This window comes from Triturus cristatus, chromosome 10, assembly GCF_964204655.1.
Source record: "Triturus cristatus chromosome 10, aTriCri1.1, whole genome shotgun sequence".
NCBI lineage: Eukaryota > Metazoa > Chordata > Amphibia > Caudata > Salamandridae > Triturus > Triturus cristatus.
Genome location: NC_140593.1, coordinates 858768756 through 858788183, shown reverse-complemented (window position 1 = coordinate 858788183; position 19428 = coordinate 858768756). Strand labels below are relative to the sequence as shown.

The following is a 19428-nucleotide window of genomic DNA, read 5'->3' as shown; positions in this document are numbered from 1 at the left end:
AATGAAAGGTCTTACAGCGGGGTTCACAGTGCTTTCTCGTCTGCCACCCAAGACCAACATGCGTTCAACATGCTTGAGTGTGGAGTCTTGATCCATACACAAATACCACTCATCCGCTGGAAAGGCCCGGCCAACCCACTCCTCCACATGACCCAAAGAGGCGACAGCTCCTTCCTGTTCCCAAATAAAACCTTCGCTCTGACCACCCTTGCTCCTCAAAGACAAGCGAGACAAGCAGTCTGCTTGTGCATTTTTCCAGCCCGGAATGTGAGACCTGTATTTTTGGAGGCAAGTCTGGCTAATCTGGCTGATCCCTTACCGGCGCCTCCTGGGCTTAACACCTTAACCAATGGCTTGTGGTTTGTGCAAATGCAGAAATCAAGGCCCCACAAGAAGGTCCTGAAATGCTCAACGACCAAGCAGCTACCAGCGCTTCACGCTCGATGACCGAGTAGTTACACTCACACTCAGACAAAGAGCGGGAGGCAAACGCCATCGTTCTCTCAAGACCTGCATGGACTTGAGACAAGACAGCCCACAAGCACTGGCGTCGACAGTGAGAAAAGTCGTAAGGTGGGTGTCAAAGGGTGCAAGAACACCAGCTTCACAAATGTCCTTCCAAATAAGGTCAAAGGCACACTGTTGTGCATCCCCCCAAGCAAAGGAGCACCCCTTCCTCAACAACAACCCGAGTGTCTCAGTTTTAGTAGCAAAACAGTTGACAAACTTGGCATAATACTCTATTAAGCCCATGAACGACTGTAATTGTTCCTTGTCAAGAGGAACAGGAGCATCGCGGATTGCTTCAATCAAGTTGATTTTGCAGCGAACACCCTGCCCAGAGATGAAATGGCCATGGTACTCAATCTCCTCCACCGAAAACTTGCTCTTCTCTTTCCTCAGGGTTAAGACCAGCCTCCCTCAATCTGCCCAGGATTTCTCTCAAAATGTTGTTGTGCATCTGAACAGACCCCCAAACACAAGAATGTTGTCCTGAATTCTTTTTACATGCTCAAGACCCCTCAACACCTGAGACATAACACGCTGAGAAACACTGGCAACGGAAGATAACCCAAAAGGCAGCCTTTTGAATCTAAAGGTGCCCTCCATGGAATAAACATTATGAGGTCTTTTGACTCTTCAAGTTACTTAATTTGGTGATAGGCACTTTTCAAATCAAGTTTTGAAAAGTACTTACCACCGCTAAGCAACAGGAACAGCTCACTAATGTTGGGAAGGGGAAAAGTGTCAGTAACAACATGCTGGTTCAAACTGCGAAGGTTCTCGGCCAGAACCTGAGCTTGCCATCACTCTTCTTGGTGATAACCACCAGAGAGACCCACTCGCTCGCCTCATCCGGTTCTATGACCCCATCTTTGAGCATGTCATTAAACAATTTCTTGACTTCATCCCTCACAATGACTGGAATCCTCCTCAACTTATGCTTGATTGGGATGGTACCTTCCTTTAAGATGATCTTATGAGTATACCCCTTCAACTCACCAAGCCCTTCTCTAAAAACATCACTCATCCCTCTCAAAACATCTTCAGTGGATGCATCAGCTAAGCACAAGACTTGACCCTCAGCATGGGGATCGATGACGATGTGAAGGTCAAATTGATGGCCTAACCCAGGATAGGAGGCCCAACCTCCGCAACATAAACTTTACCCACCACTTGGCTTGACTTAAAAACAATGGGAGTAGTGAAGAAACCCAGCACATCAATAGACTCGCCCTGGTACACCCTTGGATTGAGGTCCCTAGGCAGGAGTGTAACCTGCGGCAACTCTTTCTTCCATATCCACTTCGGCACGATGGAGTACAATGAACCACAGTCCACCATCAGTTCCACTTGTTTTCCCAAGATTCCAAAGAAAGCCTTTGGTTGCCGCCTTTTCCTGTCAGCACCGCTGCCAGGAAGGACCATGAGCACCCGTTCTTCGCCATCCCCATCTATACTAGAGTCCTCAGCGACTGCAACTCTGGACCTGTCGGAAGCTTTGCACATCTGGGCGTAGTGTCTCCTGCGTCCACACTTCCTGCAGTCTTGTTTGGACGCAAAACACCACTTGGAATTGCTTGCATTGAAAGAACTGCCACACCTAAAACAGCCCATTGACTTTGCACCTCTCAGGAGCCTTGGATTAGACTTGTCGGCCGAAAACTTTGTGGCAAAATCTTTTTGTCCAACAGCAGCCACATCATCCATTGCACAGTCTTTTTTGCTCATGACAAGCATGCACCGCTCGGACTCCTCAGCCACTTTTGCAATCAAGATGACATCCTTTAAAGTGGGGTTCTTTGCAGCCCAAAGACGTTCTTGCGCCTTCTTATTATGGCAATGAACAATCAACTGATCTTGTATGAGTTCATCTGCCATTTTATCAGATTTGCACTTAATTGACAATTCGCGTAAAGCAGAGTCAAACTCATCCATGGACTCGTCAACCCTTTGCGGTCTGGTATAGAACTTGTCCTGTGATAACAGAATGTTCTCCTCTTTTGCAAATCTCCTCTCAAGGCGTTGCTTGGTTTCCAAGAACACATCCTCAACTGGTTGATTGTTACCACCCAAGCATCTGAGGTAAATACTTGAAAATATGATGTGCCTCTTTACCAATCGTTCCCCGCAGGAGTGCTTCTTTCCTTTCAGGAGAAAACTCAAGCCCATCTAGAGCAACAATGTAGTTTTCAAAAAAGGTCAATCCAGTCCTCCCATGGCATGGATGGTTGACCTGGCTGGGCAAGGAAGGACGGAGGAATTACTATGGCTGAGACTGCGATGCCGAAAAAGGAACATACAACCAAAAGCACAGGAGCCAAGGCAACAAAACAACACCAACAAAGATTCAAAAACATAAAGAAGTGTGTCAAAATAAAGTTGATTAGCTGGGGCCAAAGGAGAAACACAGTAGCTTTGGTTATGAGCAAAAAAGTCAAATTGAAGACGTGTAATTGTAACAGCAGCCAGCAGGAGGCTCACACGACTTCTAAAGCCTTTCCTCTAATAAGTCACATGACTGTCACCAGATCCACATGAAACACAGAAGAGACGGTGAAGAGCTGCTGTGAGATGCACACCCAAAACGATCCTTCCAAAGGCACAGATGAGGACTGCACACACAACGTACATTCAGAGCGCAGACTTGTTTGTCCCTCATGGATAAATATCACTGAAAACACTGCACGCATAAAGAACACAAGCGCTCTCCACCACTGCGCCTTACTTCAAATTATTGAGCGAGCGTGTGCTCCACTGACACAGGAGGCACGCTTGACACTTCCAGTCACTTTAATCTTGCCCCGGCTCCCCTCCACACCTCACCTCACTTATTAAGCATGTGAAAACACGTCAAGGACAGGACTCATGCAGTCCAACCGCTCCCCTTGTCGACGGTCTACGCTCCACCATATGCGCTCTTCCTGCTGCGTGACAAACGCGGCTCTTCACAACGATGAACAGCGCTCGACGATATGCGCTCTACGAACTGCGTGTCAGGGGACCCGTTTTGAAGAGGGCTCCTCGCTGTGAGATTCAATGGGGCAGCCTCGCTCCGCCAACTTCCACGCTTTCATTCTGCCCGGGTTTCACTACATATGGTTGGCGCTCATCGCCAAGAAATGTAGTAATGACACCGGACACAAGTACACGGTTTTGACAGGCTTTATTTCAGTCAGCACTACAACGGCAGCAACGAAGCGTGAACCACCATCGCCAGCCAAACTCCAACTGTCGATGGTAGAACCACGCTACTACAACATTCCAAACAGTTAGAATGCTGGGGCCGGACGCAGCCAAGCCCAGAGAACGAACTAGGGGCATATCAACAACAACCGGCGATAATTATCGCTCAGCGCTCTTAGCGTGAGGATAATTATCGCCGGCTAGCGTGAATGTTTATCGCTGAGATAGCGTGCTATTAGCAACGCTTATCTCAATAGCGATAAAAATCTACACGCTAACAGGCTAACGTGTGATTATCGCTGGAAACCCAGCGATAATCACACGTTACCTTGTTGATAGGGACAGGCAAACTTAGCCATGATATCCTCCTTCCATAGGATATCATGGCTAAGTCTGAAAATTAGCAGACGTAAAAAAGCAGCGTTAACCGCGGTTAGCGCTGCTTTTTTCGTCTCTAACAGGGTTAGCGACATTCTTGATAATAGGAGAAATGTCGCTTAGCGACATTTCTCCTATTATTTTACTCTGGAACGCCCCCTTTGCATCTCATTAGAGATGCAAGGGGAAGTGTAGAGTAAAAGGGTGCTAACATGCAAATTTGCGTGTTAGCACCCTGTTGTTGATAGGGCGCTAGTTTTATCTCTGCTTTTTTGGCTTTTAAAGCCAAAAAAGCAGAGATAAATCCCTTGTTGATATGCCCCTAAGCCCATTACAACACATACCAGCGATGTAATGAATAACTCTGGGGACAGGACTCTGCATCCCAATGTATGTTAGAAATTATGGTAGACTCCTTTTGCTGGGCATACCAGTCCAGCTGTAAATTATCCCAATAGTGAGGCTGTACAATACCTAAGGCTGTTCCAATAGTCCCAGGTTATCTGCATTCCAGTGCTGTTGTGTATTGGTAAAGCACAGGTTCAGACTTTATGACATCATGGTGCTGAATAATGATGCTGATCACAAAGATCTGCTCCCTCCAGGTTAAACTCCAAGGCTCACGTGGATCGCATGAAGGAGGTCGAGCAAGAGATCAACTCCACTGGAACCTACCAGCTTCGGGAAAACGAGCTCATTTTTGGTGCCAAGCAGGCCTGGAGGAATGCCTCACGCTGCGTGGGAAGGATCCAGTGGTCAAAGCTCCAGGTGAGAAGGGGCACAGGGATCCAGTGACCAACACTAAGGGGCAATGGGGTGTGTGGAATAGGAAGAGTAAGATGTGGGTGACCAGAAAGAAGACAGATGTATAAAGAAAGTGGCATTCAGGTCATGTTACCAGATGTCTCCAAAGATACAGGACTAATGTCCTGGCATTTTGTTAAACACCCTCATTAATTCTGAAAGTTATAATTCTGGTTCACTTTGGTTGATCCTCTTGAATGAAAACACCTCAAAGCAATCATTTTTAACCCTGTAACTGTCGGGGTAGTTAAACTTTTAAATTTGTAATAACTGTACTTTGCACTTGTAGTTTGCACTGTCATTGACTCGCGCCCAGTGCTCCCTCACTTCCGCTAGAGCACTTCCGTCTTTCCTCACAGTCTAGTGCTCGGGGATAGTCAGCTTCTGCACAGCAAGGCTGAGTGGTGGGTGGGAGGAGTTTCACGCTTATTAGCAAAGCTGGAGCAAGGGCGCAGACAGAGAGAGACGCGCCTACGCCCGTGGTGGTCTACTCGTAGTGCTGCTGTTATGCTTGTAAAACGCTGCTATTTTTAAACTGTTGGAATCATTTTAAAACTTTTAAACTTGTAATAACTGTAGCTTGCACTTGTAGTTTGCACTGTCATTGACTCGTGCCCAGCGCTCCCTCACTTCCCCTGGAGCACTTCCGTCTTTCCTCATGGTCTAGTGCTCGGGATAGTCAGCTACTGCACAGCAGGGCTGAGTGGTGGGTGGGAGGAGTTTCACGCTTATTAACAAAGCTGGAGCAAGCGCGCAGACAGCGAGAGACACGCCTACACCCGTGGTGGTCTGCTCGTAGCGCTGCTGTTCTGCTTGTAAAACGCTGCTATTTTTAAACTGTTGGAATCATGGTAAAACTTTTAAACTTGTAATAACTGTACCTTGCACTTGTAGTTTGCACTGTCATTGACTCGCGCCCAGCGCTCCCTCACTTCCGATAGAGCACTTCCGTCTTTCCTCACAGTCTAGTGCTTGGGGATAGTCAGCTGCTGCACAACAGGGCTGAGTGGTGGGTGGGAGGAGTTTCACGCTTATTAGCACAGCTGGAGCAAGCACGCGCGCACCGCTGGCGTGCCACTGGCACGCCTAAAGCAAGCCGTCTGCGCCCGTCCGCGCCCGACCGGGACCTGGGGCCAGTACCCCTTGCCCCGCCATCTGTACTCCGCGGAGGAACTCCTGACCCTAAATCAAGGTACAACGCTACTTGATAACAACGTAGCTATCGCACTCAGATCGGAAGGGCTATTAAGGTCACAAACGGAAACAGGTAGCCCAAGCCCCACAACACATCATTCTAGGCCATCCTGGATCACTGACCCACGGGAACTAAGGGTAGATGCCCTTAACACCCGTTCCCTGCAGAAACACAATCTTGAGGTCTTCTCGCTCCTCCAAGACGACTGTCTGGACATCCTAGGAGTCACAGAAACCTGGCTCGATGAGTCCTCAGCTCCGGACTTGGTAGCCGCCATGCCCTCGAACTATGCTGCCCTTTGCTACAATAGACCGGGCAGCACTAGAAGGGGTGGAGTCACGATCTTGTATAATCATCAGCTAAAGACAGAGACCCTATGCGCAGAAAGCATTAAGGGGGCAGATGTGTTGGGGGCCAAGATCTGTTCCCAGATTACCTGTCTAGTCATTCTGATAGTGTACCGTCCCTCGCGAACGCCACCCAGGTTTGTTGAGCTCTTTACGGAATTAGTTAACGATATCCGTTCACGGTATCAATGTATTCTGGTGATGGGAGATTTTAACTTCCACTGGATCAGATTCCCAAAGACAGCCAGGCCAAACAGTTGGATGAGGCGCTGATCTCTTTGGAACTCCGACAATTAGTGAATGGTCCCACTCATGAGAAGGGCCATATACTCGAACTGGTCTGGACATCCCATCCATTCACCAGCTCAAAAGATATCTGTTCCTGCGCCTGGTCTGATCATCATCTGATTAGAGGCCGGTTCCCACCCATAAAACAAGCCGCCCCCCTCCCCCCCTGGAGTGGAAAGTGCTGTGGGGTTGGAATAAAATTAGAGCCAACGATCTGGTTAACATCCTACATAATTTCAGCCACCCCAAGTCCATTACAGGGAAACCTTGATGTAGAAAGTTCTACCCTGTCCACAAGGCTGAAGAACGCCATCGACATGGTAGCATCAATGCATACATTTAGACCAAATAGATTGCCAGAACTTTAATACATTCGAACAATCATAAAGTTGATGAATTAAAGTCCCAGTAGATTCAGAACAAGTTCAACAGAGGGATGAGGAAGTAGGGGAGAACTTGGATATATGAACAGGGGTGATAATAGCTCTACTATAAATGAAGTAAAGGGATTGAGTAATACGTGCGGCAACAGAAGTTTTAAATAGCTTGAGCCATAATTTATCCCAAGAAGAAATAGGGAGTGATATAGATGAGTCTGTTTCCCAGAGTAATTCGACAAGGGATTTAGGTTTTTCAGTGACGTGAGATAAAAACAACTTATAAATAAAAGCTGCCTTAGGCCTATGCTCCAGAAAAACACTACATAATGGTGAGGGTGAAGAGAGTGATGGAGAGGCTAAAGGGAAATTATTGGAAGATAAATAAGATTGCAAAGCTGTTGATATTAAAAAATAGTCATTAAAAAATGAATCAAGTAAATTAGACTGTGACTGTAATTCCTGGAAGCGAATAACGGAATTATGTTTGATTAATTGATGAATAAAAATGATTCCCTTCTCCTTCCAATATTTGTAATAAAATGATTTACGTTTATATTTGATAAATTTGTTATACCAAATAGTGGCTGACAGAAAACATTGATATGAATCTAGACCATCAGAAAAAATATTATATAGTAATTGTCGGGAGTATTTTAAAATGGGATTATCTGATAAGAAGGAGCAATTTGACATATATATTATATGGCGAAAAGAAAAATCTTTTAATAGGGAAAGTTCAAAAACAATCCAACGGGGGATAGGGATGTCAGCAAAATCATGAGTTAAGACAAAAAAATGACAAATTAAAAATGCAGAATGATAAGATTTAAAGTCTGGAAAACGCACACCTCCTTCTGTTTTGGGACGTTTGAGTTTAAGAAGAGCAATGCAGGGGTGTTTGTTATTCCATAAAAACTTTGTACAACTAGAATTGATCTGTGAAAAGTACGAAGCAGGAATCTGAAAAGGTAGCATGGACAATGTATAAAGGACGTGGGGCACAATCATCATTTTAATAGTATCTAATCTACCCCACCATGACAAATAAAGAGGGGACCAAGAAAGAAGGAGTGATTGTATTTTGTTAATTAGGACATTAAATGTGTAAATAATGGTGGAAGATAAGGTAGAAGAAAACCAAATACCAAGGTATTTAATTTTTGTGGGACACCAGGTAAAACTAGTATTATTAAACATATATTGATCACATAGAGAGTTTAAGGGTATGACTTCTGTCTTAGAAAAGTTCAACTTAGATCCAGAGATACTAGAATATAGTCGAACTTCATCCAAAAAGGGATGAGTTAGGATCAGACATATATACCAGGATATCCTCTGCATAAGCTGACAATTTGGTTTCTATAGAATTATGTGAAAGCCAGAAATACATTAATTAATTCGAATCCGTTCAAGGAAAGGTTTGAGACATAATACAAACAACAGGGGCGATAGGGGACAACCTTGGCATGTGCCTCTATATAACGAAAAAGATTTTGAAAAATGGTTATTGACAAAAATACTAGCACGGGGAAAAGACTATAACAATTTAACATAAGAAATACAATTTGGGCCGAAACCAAACCATTTGAGTGTATTAAACATAAACTGCCAGTTTATACGGTCGAAGGCCTTTTCGGCATCTAAAGACAATGATGCAAGTGGAGATTTATACTTTTGTGCAAAGAGATAACATTAGCAAACATGCGAGCATTGTCCGAAGCCAATCTGCCCTTAACAAAACCAACCTGATCTGTTTTAACCAATAATGGGATGATGTTCTCAAGGCGAGTAGCGAGAATTTTAGCAAATATCTTACAATCATAATTGATTAAAGAAATGGGGCGATAATTTTTACAGAGGGAATGGTCCTTATCAGGCCTCCATAAATGAGCCAGAAGCTTTGGAGTCAACAATGAATGAGTTAAAAAGGGCCAAAAGTTTGGGTGCAAAAATAGAGGAGAAAGTAGAACAAAATTCAACAGAAAGACCATCAGACCTGGTGCTTTCGATTTTTTTAAGGATTTGATGGCTTCCATTATGTCTTGAAGAGTAACCTCACTTTCTAGTAATTCAAATGTATCAGGAAGTGAAGGAGGACTAGGTAGGCCCGAGAAAAAGGTATGTAAATATTGAACAGAGGGATTCGTATCATCAGTATATAATGATTGATAATAATCATGAAATGCAGAAGAAATATCTTCATCAGAGGATGACAAATTATTAGTAAATTCATTTAGAATAGGACCTATATTTTTACGTTCAGATTTAATTTTTAAATAATTGGCCAACATCTTACTAGCTTTATTTTGACCACCGTGGTATTTAGATTTAATTTTGAGAAGAACATTACAAGCATCAAGCGTGGCAAGTTTGTTAAGAGCAGATTTGGCTTTAATCAATTCATGAAGAACAGAGGGGGATTTAGAAGAAAGGTAATTATGTTCCAACAGTTTAAGTTGCTGTAGTAAAATGTCATATTTGGCTTTAGTAGTTTTCTTCTTTTTTGCTGAATATGAAATAGCAAAAGCACGGAAGGAGGCCTTAAAGGCATCCCACTTATTGGTGATGGAGGTGTCCAAAGGGTTTATTAATAGTAAATAATTAATTAATAAAGGTAGTAGCTTCATTAACAAAAGTATTCTCTGACAATAAAAAATTATTACGTTTCCATCGACCAAATTTTGGAGAAGTCAGTGAGAGATCTAGGGCAGAAAAAACAGGGGGCATGATCAGAAATAAAAATAGATCCAATCTCAGAGGATTGAATGGAAGGAAGGAGTGGTTTACTAACTAAGATATAATCAATTCTAGAACGAGTATGGTGAACATTGGAAAAAAATGTCAACTCAAGGATATCAGGGTTACAGGTCTTCCAAACATCGTAGAGTGAATGAGAGGCAATGGCAAATTGAAATGATTTATGAGTTTTATCGCGGTTAAATTTGCATTTGGATTGTCTATCCAAAAATGGATCTAACCATTGATTAAAGTCCCCGGCAACAATAATATTTGGAGAATCAATAGAGGATAGTAATATTTATATATTGTTCCAAAAGTCTGGGTCAGGTTTAACAGGGCCGTAAATATTCAATAGGATAAGTTCTTTATTTTGAATAACAACCTTAGCCCTTACCCAACGTCCATCACTATCACATTGCGTACATAAAATTTGTGCATGAGTCGATTTATGAAATAGAATAGCTACACCACCTTTCCGATTAGAGGTTGGAGAATAAACAACTTGACCCACCCATTGTCTTCTCAATTAAGAGATTCTACATCATTGCAATGCGTTTCTTGAATAAATGAGACATGAGAATTCAATTTAGATAAATGAGAGAGCACCTTTTGTCTTTTGACGGGGTTTCCAAGACCACGAACATTCCATATGAGAACATTACACATAATGGAGAGAAGGGAGGGCAGTACATGAATAGAGATCATACATTTCAGGAGAACAAATGGAAGCAAAAAAACACCACTTAGTAAATGAATCCGGAAAACAAGATGTACAACAGTAATTAAAAATAATAGACATAAACATCAAGAAACCAAATAACGAAAGATACACACTTAATAGAATGTAATAAGGGACATTTCTGAAAACAAAGAATCGATAATGAAGATGCACTGTAGCAAAAAAATAGAGAAACAATAAGATGATAGAGGAGGAGAGAAAGAGAGAGGAAAGGGAAGAACAGAAAAATGAAGAAAGTAAGCAGATCAAGGAAAGGAATCCAGATCTGAAGAGAAACAAGCAACAAGACAATTGGGACATGGTGACGACAAAAGCAGAGACAGCGATACAAATAAATAAATAATGAAAAGCCTCAGAAATAAATAAATTAATATTAGTGAGGAGAAATAAAGAGTGAAGGTAAAAAGAAAAAGAAAAATAGTTTAAAGGAGGAAAAAGCAAGCAGGAAAAAATAAGTAAAAAATAAAGGTATAGTTATAGGAACAACAGCAAACAATTAATTAATAGAACTAAGAGATATAAAGCCATTAATTTTCCATATTTCAAGGAGAGATATTATTGAGAAATAGTCTCAGTTTGGCCGGATCATCAAAAGAACGTGATCTTCCTTTGTGAGTAACTTTGCAAAGACATCGGTGGAGAATGCCATATTGAATCTTCAATTGTCTCATCTGTGGATGAAGAGCCAAGAATTCTTTACGGCGTGCATTCGTTGCATTTGAAACATCTTGCAAAATTAAAATATCATGACCAGACCATATGAGGCGTCGCTTGGATCTAAGTGCTTTCAAGATATGCATCAACTCAGTAAACTCCAAGAAAAGCATGATGATACCACGTGGCTTGTTAGAATTAGGTTGAAGACGACTCAAACGATGCGCCCATTGTATGTTAAGAGGTGATGAAGATTGAAGATCTAAGAGGTCCGGCAGAATTTTTTTCAGAAAGGATAACATATCCGGACCTTCAATATTTTCTGGCAATCCATAAAGATGAAGATTATTCCTTCGATTACGATTTTCCAAATCTTCAGTGTGTAGCTTAAGCTTGTGAATGTCCTGCTCTATCAAAGGAATTTTAGTAGAGATATCTTGAAGATCCCCAACACCATGTTCAAGTTCCAAAACCTTGCCCTCCATGATTATCCAGCGGTCTTCAATTTGTTTCAATTTTTCATTAGTGGTGACCATGAAGGGTTGAAGACCACGTACCTCCTCTAAAATAGAATCCAGAACAGGGTTTTGTGAGGTAAGAATGGCGATCATTCTTATGTCTCTTTGGTTTAGCGCCTGAGTAGGATGCTCTTGAGGAGGTATGAAAGTCATTCTCCATCTTGGATTTTGAAGAAGAACGATGAGTAGTAATTATGAGTGGACGAATGCGACCCATACAGCACAGGAGAGGAGAGCAGGAATAGCGACCATTCACGGAAAAGAACAAGTGTTGGATTGAAAAGAAGCACTGTAATATAATATTGTAGTCAATGCAGGAAAAAATAGAATAAATAAGATCCAATTTTACTTCAGTAGGAAGAAGCGTTATCACAGTATAAAAATACGATAAATACTGTACAAATATTAAGTGAAGACATGAAAAAATGCACCTTTTAAATAGAAAAAATGGAAGGTATGCATTTATTGCATAACAGACTCAGCACAGGGATATTCTTCACACAAATCCATGTGATTGCCACAACATTAGTAGAAATAAGTTGCCAATTATATAGCTGCCTCCATGGTAAAGTATTGTAAAAGCCTTCCCTGCTGCTGTACTTTTCCTCTTAATGCCAGTCAGAAAAAAAAGAGAAGGAGCAGCATTTATGTGAAAATAGAGGTGCATAAAGTCATTTGGAAAGAGAGAAGCAAAAGAAATATGAGCAGCATTTATTTCAATGAAGAGCTTCCACAGCCAGAGACATACCGGCATTTCAGGAAGCAGGACGGCATTTGAAAGCAATTAAATGCGGGCGCCGCGACTCAAAATGGCGATTTTGCCGATTTTAGGCTTCACCTCTGAAATAGTGGCAGGAGAAAGCGATTGCAGGATGCGATGCGTTATCAAGGAATCGAGGCTGCCATTCCCACTCGCGAATTCTGGCACCTTGAGGCGTAAATAGTTCAGAAAGCTCCGCGTCTCGGCGGAGCTCACTCAATGACCACCATCTTACTTCGATGTCAAACCACACCCCAAACGTAGGTTTTTTAAGTCTCCTGGATCCCCATTTGATTTCTTTTTAAGGGTGGAGACAATTGCCTCTTTCCAGCACTGGCACAATAGCTTGATGGCCTCAAAATCAATGCATCTAATAGCAATAAAGGTCCTCTTTAATAATAATAATAATAATACAGAAATTTATTGAGCGCGAACAGCTACCTCTGGGGAGGTGTCCCGGCGCTAGCGAGTCCCACAACAAGAGTAAGTAGTCAGGAAGGGGGGCAGGATTATTGCGTAAAAAGCCAGGTTTTTAGGAGTTTCCTAAAACTTGCTTCTGACGTAGCGGATTGGATGGCAGGAGGCAGGGTATTCCAAAGTTTCGCCGTGCCGGCCGAGAAGGATCTGCCTCCAAGTCTCGCTTTCCTTATGTGCGGTACAGTTAGCTTGAGTAGGGAGTTTGAGCGTTGCTCACGTTTTTGGTGGTAGCGAGGAAGTCGGAGTTTCAGATAATTTGGACATGTGCCTTTTAGCGCTCTGAAAGCCAGGGTTAGCACTTTGAACTTAATTCTGCTTGCCACTGGTAGCCAGTGCAGCTCGTGCAGATGCGGAGAGATATGCTGCCTAAAAGGGACCCGTTTTATTAATCTCGCAGCCGCATTCTGCACGATTTGTAAGCGTTGCACCGCATATTTAGGTAGACCAAGATAGAGGCCATTAGAGTAATCGAGTCGAGAGGTGATTGTTGCGTGAACAACCGTTTTCCGGCACTCGAGTGGTAGCAAAGGCAGAAATTTCCGCAAATTTTTGAGTTTATGCAGGCAGCCCGTGGTGAGCTGTTGTATATGCGGCAAGAAAGACAACTTCTCATCCCATTTTACTCCTAGATTTTTTGCATGGGGGCTGGGAGATGGGGCAGGGCCCATTTCCGTTGGCCACCACAGATCCGGAGGGGGATGTTTGGAGTTACCAAAGAATAGCACCTCCGTTTTGCTCGCGTTCATTTTAAGTTTGTTTGTGTTCATCCACTTGGCCACGTCTTGCAGACAGCCCCTGATTTTGCTAAATGCTGCCTCGGACGTGTCTGTGTATGGGAAGACTAATTGCGTGTCGTCCGCGTAGGATATTGCCTTGACCCCCCATTTGGCAATCAAGGTGAAGAGTGGGGCCAAGTATACATTAAACAGCAGGGGGCTGAGTGCCGACCCTTGTGGGACGCCACACCAGAGATTTTTTGGTCCAGAAGAGAAGGGGCCCAAGGCCACTTTCTGGGAGCGATTAGTGAGGTAGGAGAGTAGCCAATTGAGAGCTTTGTCTCCAATACCTATGTCCTTAAGTCGGGTCAGCAATCTGCTGTGATCTACAGTATCAAAAGCAGCTGATAGATCCAGGAGCACCAGCATAGCTGATGCCCCTGAATCTAAGGACCACCTGATAGACTCGGCAACCTCAATGAGGGCCGTCTCGGTGCTGAAGCCGGCCCTAAAGCCCGACTGAGTTTCATGTAGGGCGCCGCTGTCTTCAATAAATTTGTTAAGCTGCCGCTGGATTATTTTTTCAAGCATTTTGCCGGGGGCTGCAAGGAGAGAGATGGGTCGGAGATTGTTCAGATCATCCGGTGCGCCTTGGGGTTTTTTTTCAGCGGGAGAAGTGTGGCCTGTTTCCAACAGTCCGGAAACGTGCCCGTAGCCATGGACGTGTTCCATATGTGTAGGAGGGGAACTGCAATTGCTTCCGACATTAGTTTCCACAGTTTAGGTGGGCAGGGATCGTCCGGGCCTCCCGATTTACATTTTTGTAATTCTTTTACTGCTTCAGAGAGGGTAATAGGCTGAAATTGATTTAAAGGGGTAATAAGGCACTCAGAAACTCTTAGCTCATCCATTAATGTCGGCTCAGGGTCCGTAAAAGTGTCATAGACTTTTAAAATTTTGGTATCAAAGAAGTCTGAAATGGATTAGCAGAGATTTACTGAAGGGATGATATCCGTCTCGATAGCTCTGGGCTTGAAAAAGGATTGAACAATCTTGAATACTTCTTTGCTTGATTGTTCCGCCTGTAGGATGGAGGCCTCAAAGAAGTTTTTCTTGGCTTTTTTAATAGATAAATGTAGAGCATGAAGGGCTTTTTTATAGCTAGATTTGGCAGCGTCGCAGTAGTTATCTCGCCAAAGGCGTTCCAGTCTTTTACATTTACTTTTTCGGCCTTGAGTTCAGGGGTGAACCACGGTGCAGAGGGAGATTCTCTTCGTGATGTGGCAATACTGGCCGGCGCTATAGAATCCACTGTTTTGCTTATCCACAAGTTCAGAGAAGCCGCATCGGAATTAGCATCTGAGGTAAGGGGTATGGGGGTCACGCGAAGTGCTGGGCATAATTTGTCCGCTGTTAGATTGTCCCATTTTCTCCGCACATAGGATCGCTTTCCAGTGCTCTGAGATTGGGTGGGGATTGAGATGGTCATGGTAGTTAGGTAGTGGTCCGTCCAGAGCAGCGGTAGCGGAGAGGAGGCTGTTGTGTTTGGTATGTTGGAAAAGAAAAGATCGAGCATATGCCCTGCCCGATGCGTGGTGCCTGTAATAGCTTGAGTCAGATTGGCCGATTGCAGGGTAGAGATAAGATGGGAAGCCTGTGGACAGTCAGGAATGTCGGCGTGGAGATTGAAATCGCCGGCTATGAAAAAGTAAGAGTGGTCTAGAGAGTTTAGGATTATAAAGTCCGTAAGCTCACACAGGGCTGATGTCGGACAGTCAGGGGGTCTATAAATAACTAGGCCTGTAAGAGATAGTTGGGGGTAATTTGGAGGCAAAAGCGTAGCCCCTCAATGCTTGGGAGTGTGGTAGGAGTGGAGGACAACAGAGTGTAATTCTCGTTGTAAATGAAAGCCACTCCACCTCCTCTTCGGCCCTCCTTTCTATTGGAGAAGCTCATTTTAAAGCCTGGCGGGATTGCTAACGAAATGGATGCCATGTTGTCTTCATTGAGCCATGTCTCTGTGAGGCATAGAGCGTCCCAATGTGAGTCCGTTATGAGCAAGCATAGGTCATTAGCATGCTTGGGAAGAGATCTGCAGTTAAGTAATCCGATTCTAAGTTGGATGGAAGGGGTGTTACGAGAAGGTTTGCAAGCTTTTTTGGGAAGTGAGGTTGTTAGAGAGGAGACTGTGCCTAAAGACATATGGCAGCGTGGGCAATGGGGAGGGAGAGCCTGAGTCGCCAGATTAAGTTCAGGCGTCTGAAAGATAGTAGCAGCATTCAGAGCCCGGAGCTCCTCACTGGACCAGACTATCCTTTGTTTGTGGGCGCGGGCAGCATGCCTGGCGCTGGTCGCAGGCCGGTCGCGGACGGGCGCAGACGGGCTTGCCTTAGGCGCGCCTTCGGCGCGCAAACGGCGCTCCCGCTGCGCTCGTCCGCTGCGCTTCCGTCCAAGGCACATTATGTAGGTAATTGCCAAGGGGGAGGTCTGGGGGCGTGTCCTAAAAGGGGCGTGGCCTAAGTCCTCGCGCTGGGAGCGTCCGAGGAAATGTTTCAATGCTCGACCAGCCGGCAGCATTAGGATCTGCTGCTAGTGCTGGTGAGTGGCAGAGAAGTCAACAAGGTGCTTTTAAAAGCTAGCACACATAAACAAAGTGATAATTTTCAGTTTTTAAAACGAGCAAATTCGAACCTCTCCCGGCTTCCGCCTCAGGAGTGTGGACTGCTGGCCTGTCAGGCGCTTGTTTTCAGCGCTTTGTAGTTGACGCGGGGGGCGTGTCCTAAAAGGGGCGTGGCCTAAGTCCTCGCGCTGGGAGCGTCCGAGGAAATGTTTCAATGCTCGACCAGCCGGCAGCGTTAGGATCTGCTGCTAGTGCTGGTGAGTGGCAGAGAAGTCAACAAGGTGCTTTTAAAAGCTAGCACACATAAACAAAGTGATAATTTTCAGTTTTTAAAAACGAGCAAATTCGAACCTCTCCCGGCTTCCGCCTCAGGAGTGTGGACTCACTGTTTATTCGGTTTTACAATGGACTCAGGAGTGGAGACAAACTAAAGGCAGATTTGATATAGTGTAGCCAAAGAACTCTCCAACCAGAAGAGTAGCTGAGACAATCAGTAATGATGGTTCTATTAATGATGGCCTTAGGGTTGGACCATACATAGGCCAAAGCAACAAAGGGGTTAGTTTGATTAAATCTTCTACAAATGCTAAGGTGAGCTTCTCATGGGAGAAACAGTATGAGCTTTTGGAGGGCAAACCTACTTGCCTGTGGCACAAATGATTTACTTCCTGTTGTTAAGACATCTTATAGAAGAATAACCCCAGCTTCTTAAACCACAGCATGAAATAGGGACAGATTTAATTTTGTATATTTAAATCATTTGAGTTAAAGCTTTACCTCCTAATATAGAGACAAAGTTAAAAACTGTCTTCAGTTGTTTGCTTAAATGTAGTATGTTGAAGACTAAGACAAGCAGAAGAAAAACAAACTGAGTTAAAAAAGTTAACCCTTAATGAGAAAAATGATGTACTCTCTTGATACTCAAGGTCCTAGACTTGTGATATTCCCGGGCTCACAAATCGTCACATGAGTTTTAGTGTGGTTGGTATTAAGGTCAAGGTCATGAATAAAGAAAACAAAAGAGTTCACACGTTTCTTCAGACTGTTGGCAGTGCAAGGAAGTAGGACTGCATCGTATGCATAAAGCAGGGCTGGGATAGACCTACGATCAATAAGTGGCATAATTTGGCCATTAGCTAATAAATGCAATTTGAGACTGTTATACTGTACAGAATAATTAACAAGGAGCAAGAACGCAACCCTGACGAACCCCCCTATCAAGTCTAAAAGAATAAGTGCATTTACCTTGATCCTCATGCCTCAACAACGAACTTAGATAAGGGATTTATCAGGACCCAAGAGCCAACATTAATATTAATCTCTTAACCTGATCAAAGATGCTGCTGAAATTCATACATGATATATATGCAGAGCACCTTGCTTAACCACAGTATATTTGTTTATAATAAGATAGAAATTTAAACTCTGTTCTATGGTCCCAAGCCCTTCCCTGAAACTATACTGAACATCAGTTAAAATATTGTTAACAGTGGCCAAGGTCCAGATTCTACTCTGAAGTACCCTACCTGCAACTTTGACAATGGAGGTAATCAAGAAGATCGCTCTATAACATCAAGGGTCACTACGATTACCCTTCTTGAAGCAAGGCACTGTCACTGATTTGGACCAGGAGCTGGGCAATCACAAACTACTAGTAGAGTTCAAAATATTAGTTAACAAGGACGCCCATATCTCAATTTTAGACTTATAATGGTCCATTGAGTTGCCATCAGGTCTGGGAGCTTTAGCTGGAGAACTTGCACACATGGCAGCAACCACCTCCTGATATTCAAATGAGAAATGGATATCAGTGTTAGATCTCAAAGAGGTAACAGATGACTCCAAACAACTGGCAGAACAATAGATATGCTTAAAGTGGTTAAACCACTCATCTACAAAAAATATTGGTGGCTAAAATGGTCCAACTCTTTCTTTAAAAATGTTACATTTGACCCCATTCCAGAACGGGGAAATATCTTTAAGTCTACTAAGTCAAGCATCAGATCTAATATCATGCTTCCTGTTTTAGGTGCTAATTTTTAAGTAACTCTGCAATTAATGACCTCCGCTTTGTATCTTGGTTGTCTATCAGGTGCAAAACAGAGTCCCCTTTTAGCCTGAGAGCAAAGGGAGTTAAACAATTTATGACAAGATGAGTTGATATTGCTTACAGATTAAGTTAACTTCTTTGTAGTAGTGCCCTATTGTAGGAAGCCAGCTCTTTATACGGTGTCTCCAAAAGAGGTATACTGTGCAAATAGTCAAGGGGCGGAATTAGAGAAAATGCCCCAGGGGGCTAATTAGTAGGCCAGTTTAACTAACCAGTGGGTCCCTGACATATTTGATCCAGGGGAGCTTGCCAGCCCCATGGAGACTAAGTAACGCTGCAAGGCCGCTAGGGGAACCCCTTATGGGGGATTGTCATCTTGGCTGATAGTCCTTATAATGTCTCATCTCCAACCTATTAGTTGTTGAGAACACTGGTGCCTCGTATCAAGTTGATGGATTTAGCATTTAGCCCATTGAAAATCATTGTCTCATTTTAGAATGCAGAGTCAATTTTGTGTATATTCAATGTGGGATTATGTTTTACCGATTTCATCTGACTATTTTTAATGTACTTAACTGATAGTTGGAGGCCATTTTTATTGTTGTGTATATTGTATATAGCCACATGATTTTGAATCTTTTATGTTGTGTATATGCACGTCTCTTTTATGGAAATTGGTTGAAATAAAGAGTATCGACTGACTGGCTGAAGAAATATCATGCTTTCTTTTTTAAGAGCTAATGATTAAGCAGCTCTGCAATTAATGACCTTCGCCTTGTATCTTGGTTGTTTATCAAGGGAAAAACAGAGTCCCCTATTAGCCTGAGAACAATTGGAGTACATTATTTGTTGCAAGATGAGTTGATATTGCTTACAAATCAAGTTACCCACTTCTTTGTAGTAGTGCATATCTGCTCATACAGTTATGCCCTCACATGTAGTATAGTGCACCCTGCCTTAGAGTATTAAGTCCTGCTGTAGGGTGGACTTACTTATAAAGCATGCAGTGTCGGCAGGCAGGGCACATAGACAGTGTGTTATGTCGTATTTTCCCTTTTGTCTGCACCAAGACATGC

At 43.4% G+C, this 19428-nt stretch overlaps 1 protein-coding gene across 4 annotated transcripts in view; it reads left to right on the top strand.

The window, feature by feature from the left end:
* Positions 1-19428, top strand: part of NOS3 (nitric oxide synthase 3) — an 819509-nt gene that overhangs the window by 376680 nt on the left and 423401 nt on the right. For all 4 annotated transcript variants that reach the window (XM_085628483.1, XM_085628482.1, XM_085628485.1 and 1 more), the window contains exon 4: positions 4671-4833. In XM_085628483.1, coding sequence (XP_085484609.1) covers positions 4671-4833 — 163 coding nt within the window. The remainder of the gene's footprint in view (positions 1-4670; positions 4834-19428) is intronic.